Below are 5,398 nucleotides of genomic sequence, written 5' to 3'. Positions count from 1 at the left end.
CCTCCACGTCCAGACATGGATATTGCTGGTTACAAAAGGGTTTTTAGAATCAAACAAAAAGAAGATGACACTCTCGACAGATACAAAGCCTGCGTTATTGCCAGTGGTTACAATCAGCAATTAAGGTGGATTATATTGATACCTTTAGTTGTGATAAAACTGACAACTATTCATCTCGTGCTCCCTATTATTTTTTCTAAATTTTGTCCATTCATCAACTTGACGTCCAGAACACATTCCTGCATGGGGTAAAGACGAGGTTTTTATGTCTCAGCCTCCAGGGTTCGTTGATGATTTAAAATAAGCTCTAGGTGTTTGATATGAATGCTTGAGTCCTTGTTACCATTTTCTTCAAACTATGGCTTCTGTTTTTCTCATTGAGAATTTGGAACCACTGCACCTCTTCTTAGTGTCAATGTTCTTCAAACACATACAGTAATAATCCTCTCGCAACACCAACATCTCTCAAATTTATCATAGAGGGTTCACATGTCATATTGTAAAGCATTCTCCACTCCTATGGCGGTTTCTCTGCTTCTCACCAAGTCAGTTTGGACAGCCCAGGATGACCCAACCTTATACAGGACCATTGGAGGAGCTCTACATATGCAATATGAACTCGTCCTGGTATTCAGTTTGCAGGAAATGAAGTCTGTCAATTCATCCATTGCCCAACTGTTGATCATTGAACCAATGTTTAGCGAATTCTACTATATCTCAAAGACTTCGGGTCATGGTTTGATGTTTTTAGATAAACATAAACTACATTTCTCAGCATTCTTTGATGCCAACTTGGCAAGCTGTCCTAATGATCACAAAGTCAAGTGGAGGAAGTGCAACATGGTAGTAATTTGATTTCCTAGAGCTCTAGTAAACAAGCTACCATTGCATGCTCTAGTATTGAGGTGGAATACACGATTCTTGCCAACAGCACTATTGGACTAACCTGGGTTTAATCATTACTCAAGGATTTATAAATCTAGATGAGGGGTTGCATCAAGTGATGGGCCATTGAGGATGACTGACGAGGGCTGCAGAGCTGAAGATATAGTTAAGCTATGTGTTGAGAGTAGTATACCTACTAGTTAGATACATATCAGTTTGTATTATACTACTAGTTGGATACATATCAGTTTGTATAAATACACTAACATTTCATCTAATAAACACATGAGATACATTTGTCTACATGGTATCGAGCCAGGTTCTCCTCTGCTCTTGCGAGTTCTGAAAACAAAAAAAAGGGGTTTCTGATCTGGTCATGGCTACCGAGGATTCTCCGCCATCACCGCCACCGTCAAGTTCAGCTGTTCCACCATCTTCATCGGCACCGGCAACTTCTCTGATCTCATTAAATGTTTTTTGCTGCTCTTCCTATCAAGCTTACCTCTACCAATTTTCTTTTGTGGAAGGCGCAATTTGTGCCTCTTCTTCGTGGATATGATCTTATGGGCTATGTTGATGGTTCTTGTACTCCACCTATGCTTTCGGTAAGATCTTTATCATCTAGTGATCTTGTGCCTCCAATTTCACCGACGGTTGCTTGGGATCGTCAAGATCAGCTAATCCTTAGCTGGATTGTCTCTTCTATTTCTGAGCGTGCGTTACCGCATATAGTTTCTGCAAGAACCTTTGCTCAAGCTTGGAAGATTTTGAATAGAGTCTTTGCACCGAGTTCTCGTTCTCGAATTCTTGACCTTAAGAATCGTCTCTTTCAAGTCCAGAGAGGTTCTGTGTCAATTTCTGATTACCTTCTTGAGATTCTTTCTATTTATGATGAATTAGCCGCTGCAAACAATCCGATTTCTGATGAAGATCTGGTTCTGACTACCTTGAGGGGTCTCGTTGAGATATTTCGTGATTTCTCAACTTCAGTCTTAGTTCGTGCAGATCCAGTTTCGTTTATCGAACTCCAAGGCTTATTGATAACTCAAGAAAGCCATATGCGTGTCTCTGGTTTTGATTCTGCTTCTTCAATTTTGACGGCAAATATTGCCTTGCGAAGTCCTCGAGATCGCCAGCAGTTCTCTGGAAACTCACGGTTTAATCAAGAAAATCAGTTGCGTGAGCGTCGGCAGTCTTCTAATTTTGGTTCTGGCAGACGACCGTGGAATCGTCGCTACTATGGTTGTGGTGTCTCTACTTCTGGAATCCCAATCGATTTCATTTTTCTGGATCTGCCACTAATCATCATGGTTTGCAAGATGTTACTTCTTCTGGATCGAATTCTTTTCTCAATGAACCTCACATTCGGTGTCAGTTGTGCAAGGCAGAAGGACACTTGTGTGCACAATGTTCTCAGCTCTTCAACCATGTCTATGTTGGTAAGTTGGTTTGTTGTTCTGCCATGTCTTCTCTACAATCTTGTACTACTACACAATGGGTGCTTGATTCAGACTCTAGCAGTCATATTATCTCAGATTTGGCTCATCTTAGTGTGCAAGAACCTTATACAGGTACACAGAGTCTTGTTATAGGTAATGGATCTACTATGCAAATTTCTCATGTTGGTTCTTTGAATGTTCAAGCCAATTCCTCTGTGTTTCGTTTAGCAAATGTTCTGTGTTCCAAAGATTCGTCGTAATCTTCTTTCTGTTTCTTGTTTTGTTGAGGACAATGATGTTTACTTCATGTTACTTGCCAATGAATTTCTGATCAAGGATCGGCAGAGTCATCAGGTGCTGGTTAAGGGACAGCATTCTAATGGACTGTATTCTGATGATTTTTTGTGCACATCTTCTTCATCTGAAGGTTCGGTTTCATTAGCTGCCTCACAGTTTCCTCCTAAAGCTGATTCTGTTGCTTTGACTGTTTCAACTATTGATTGGCACAGGAGACTTGGTCATCCAGCCTCTTAGAGAACTATGGATATTTCGGTTTGAATAATTTTAATTATGTTTCTATGTGTAATGCTTGTCATTGTTGTCTCTGATTTAACTTCTGACAAAGCAGAAGAGTTGATCACACTGTTGAATGATAATACAGAAGCATTGGGTTGGTCTATCACAAATATCAAAGGTCTAAGCTCTGCCATTGTACAACATCATATTCATCTTATGAAGGATGCTAAACCTTCTAAAGAACCTCAACGTATGATGAGAATTTTCTCTTACATGGTGAATGTTTTTCTTGAAATCTTTAGGGATGACTTTTCTATTCATGGTTTTTCTTATTTAGAGTGCCTTCCCCATCATACATTGCTATGAAGATAAGACAAGAGCTTCGCATGATAAACACATCTTGATTGAAAGGTATACTCCTCTTTTTCCTTGCCCTTATTCTTCTTTTCATACATGCATTGAGGACATTGCATTACTTGAGTGTAAGGGGGTATAGCTTCTTTGTAAATCTTAAGTTTGGCTTTTGGTTAGTGTACATACAATTTCAATTGCTATGATGTGTGAAATGAAAGTGATTTTGGTACCCATCGTGAACACATAAAAACCCTATTGAGAGGAATGTAACTTGTATATATGTTGAGATAGGACTTTCTTTAGAAAAATAAAAGGCCCTTAACTTAAGGCGTTGGACCATCTATGGGTTTTGTGGGTCCTTGTTTCTTTGTCTAGGAGTTGAGATCAATTTTGTGTATGGCATGACAAAAGAAAGGGAAAAAAAAAAAAAAAAAAAAAAAAAAAAAAAAAAAAAAAAAAAGAAGAAGAAGAAGAAGAAGAAGAAGAAGAGTAGAAAGTAAAAGTTGAATTCCTTGGAACTAGACAGGGCACTCCGACTCAGGAATCGAGGTAACTTGATCGAAATTCTTAGGAAGGAGATTATTAAAAAGAACTCTGAAGAGTAGAAAGTAAAAGTTGAATTCCTTGGAACTAGACAGGGCACTCCGACTCAGGAATCGAGGTAACTTGATCGAAATTCTTAGGAAGGAGATTATTAAAAAGAACTCTCGCATCACTATCTATGTTGGCATATGCAAAGCAAAGCTACAAAGTAACTTGGGTTTCTGGTGTTTGCTCCACCATGTTATTCAAGCCAACAGTAGTGGAGTAAAGTAGAGTTCACTACGCCAAAGAAAAGAGAGAGATAAATACAAGTGTTATCAATGCCTTGTTAAAATTGTTTGGTCAAAAATACTTCAAAACCTTAGTCCTTGGTCTCCTTACTTTATGAGTGGTTTTACTTAAAGGAGAGGTGTACTTGAAAGATATAAGGTGAGTCTTTGATTGAGATATATTCTAAGTCTCAAGAATCAATATGGGGTAATAAAGTTCAAGTGTGGGGGATCTTAAATCAATGGTGAGGAAAAGTGTCATAGCTATTGATCTTGTATGAGTACTTACCAATTGTTAGAGTTGGAATTTGCAATGTTTTATTTTGAGCTAAATTGGAATTTTGGATGTATATTCATTGCAAACATCCACGAGACAAAACTCGTCCTCTAGGGGTAACTTAGTGGTTTAAAGGCTTGTTGCACATGCTAAGTGTAACCATGATTCCTACGAAAGTGAGTTAGGATTTATTTTATTACACTAGTTTCTTACCTGCATTTGTATTTTTTCTTTAATTTTTGCTTGAGAACAAACTTAGTCTAAGTGTGGGGGAATCTGATGAGCACATTTATGTGTGAAATCTTAGGGCATTAAACATGCATTTTACACACTTAGAGTGGACCTACCTTGGGTTTTATGTTGTTTTTGCAGATTTTAAGACTTTTCAATATTTAAGCAAATATTTGGAGTTTTGGGTATGAATCATGCAATTTTATAAGTCAAGAGGTCCATTCAAATTCTCAAATGCGAAAATGGGCCTGATCTGGAGCATGATGGGCTAGAGATGTGATTATGGGCCAACTCCGAAATATTTAAGAAATAAAGAAGGCAAATTTTATCTACAGCTAAAATTATAAATTATCAATCAAATCTACAGAGATATTATTGAGAGAGTCCAAATGGAGAAAAGAGTCCTTGCATAGCTCAATATCTTATTTCCTATTTGTGATTTGATTAAAGAAAGAAAAAAGAGGAAAAAGAATTATATTCATATAAGGAAAAAGGGAAAATCCCGTTTTTGAATGTCTCTGTTCAATTTTGATCAAGCCCTTCATCGAATGGTCATCCGGTGTCCGATCAAGCTGATTTTTTGAGGAGAGCTTCACAACTTCTTGATCCTCAAATCCAACGGTGGAATTGTGCATTTGATCTCTCTAAGTTTGTCCAATTAGTACGTCAAAACCCTAATTGGTTGAGTCAGATAGAAACCCTAAATTTGATTCAAATTCTGTCAAGATTCATATCCCATGTAAACTCTATATAAAGAGATCATACTCCATCAAGGGAGAAGGTGTTTTAGAGCTTAGTAGAAGCACTCTTTCTTCTCTTTTCAGTTTATTTAGGCTTTCTCTAGTTTTCTTTGCTTGCATTTGTGAGATTTAAAATTTTAGATT

At 37.7% G+C, this 5,398-nt stretch overlaps 1 protein-coding gene across 1 annotated transcript; it reads left to right on the top strand.

Annotated features, from left to right (window-relative positions):
- The first annotated feature begins 519 nt into the window (after nucleotides 1-519).
- On the top strand, nucleotides 520-2,858 carry LOC148998981 (uncharacterized). The gene is made up of 4 exons (XM_089141555.1): nucleotides 520-627; nucleotides 1,413-2,324; nucleotides 2,397-2,456; nucleotides 2,553-2,858. The coding sequence occupies exons 1-4, from the start codon at nucleotides 520-522 to the stop codon at nucleotides 2,856-2,858; spliced, it is 1,386 nt and encodes a 461-aa protein (XP_088997681.1).
- Nucleotides 2,859-5,398: the final 2,540 nt, after the last annotated feature.

Source organism: Hakea prostrata, unplaced genomic scaffold (assembly GCF_041222555.1).
Source record: "Hakea prostrata isolate BN-2017 unplaced genomic scaffold, UWA_Hpros_2 contig_75, whole genome shotgun sequence".
Taxonomy (NCBI): Eukaryota; Viridiplantae; Streptophyta; class Magnoliopsida; order Proteales; family Proteaceae; genus Hakea; species Hakea prostrata.
This window is presented reverse-complemented; position numbering and strand designations above follow the sequence as displayed.

What these genes read in the sequence shown, in the direction of transcription:
- LOC148998981 (XM_089141555.1), top strand. Translation starts at nt 520, where the DNA reads ATGGCGGTTTCTCTGCTTCTCACCAAGTCAGTTTGGACAGCCCAGGAT. An exon ending in TGCAATATGAACTCGTCCTG is followed by an intron (nt 628 to 1,412) that starts GTATTCAGTTTG and finishes CTTTTGTGGAAG; the next exon opens with GCGCAATTTGTGCCTCTTCT. An exon ending in TGTGCAAGAACCTTATACAG is followed by an intron (nt 2,457 to 2,552) that starts GTACACAGAGTC and finishes TGTTTCGTTTAG; the next exon opens with CAAATGTTCTGTGTTCCAAA.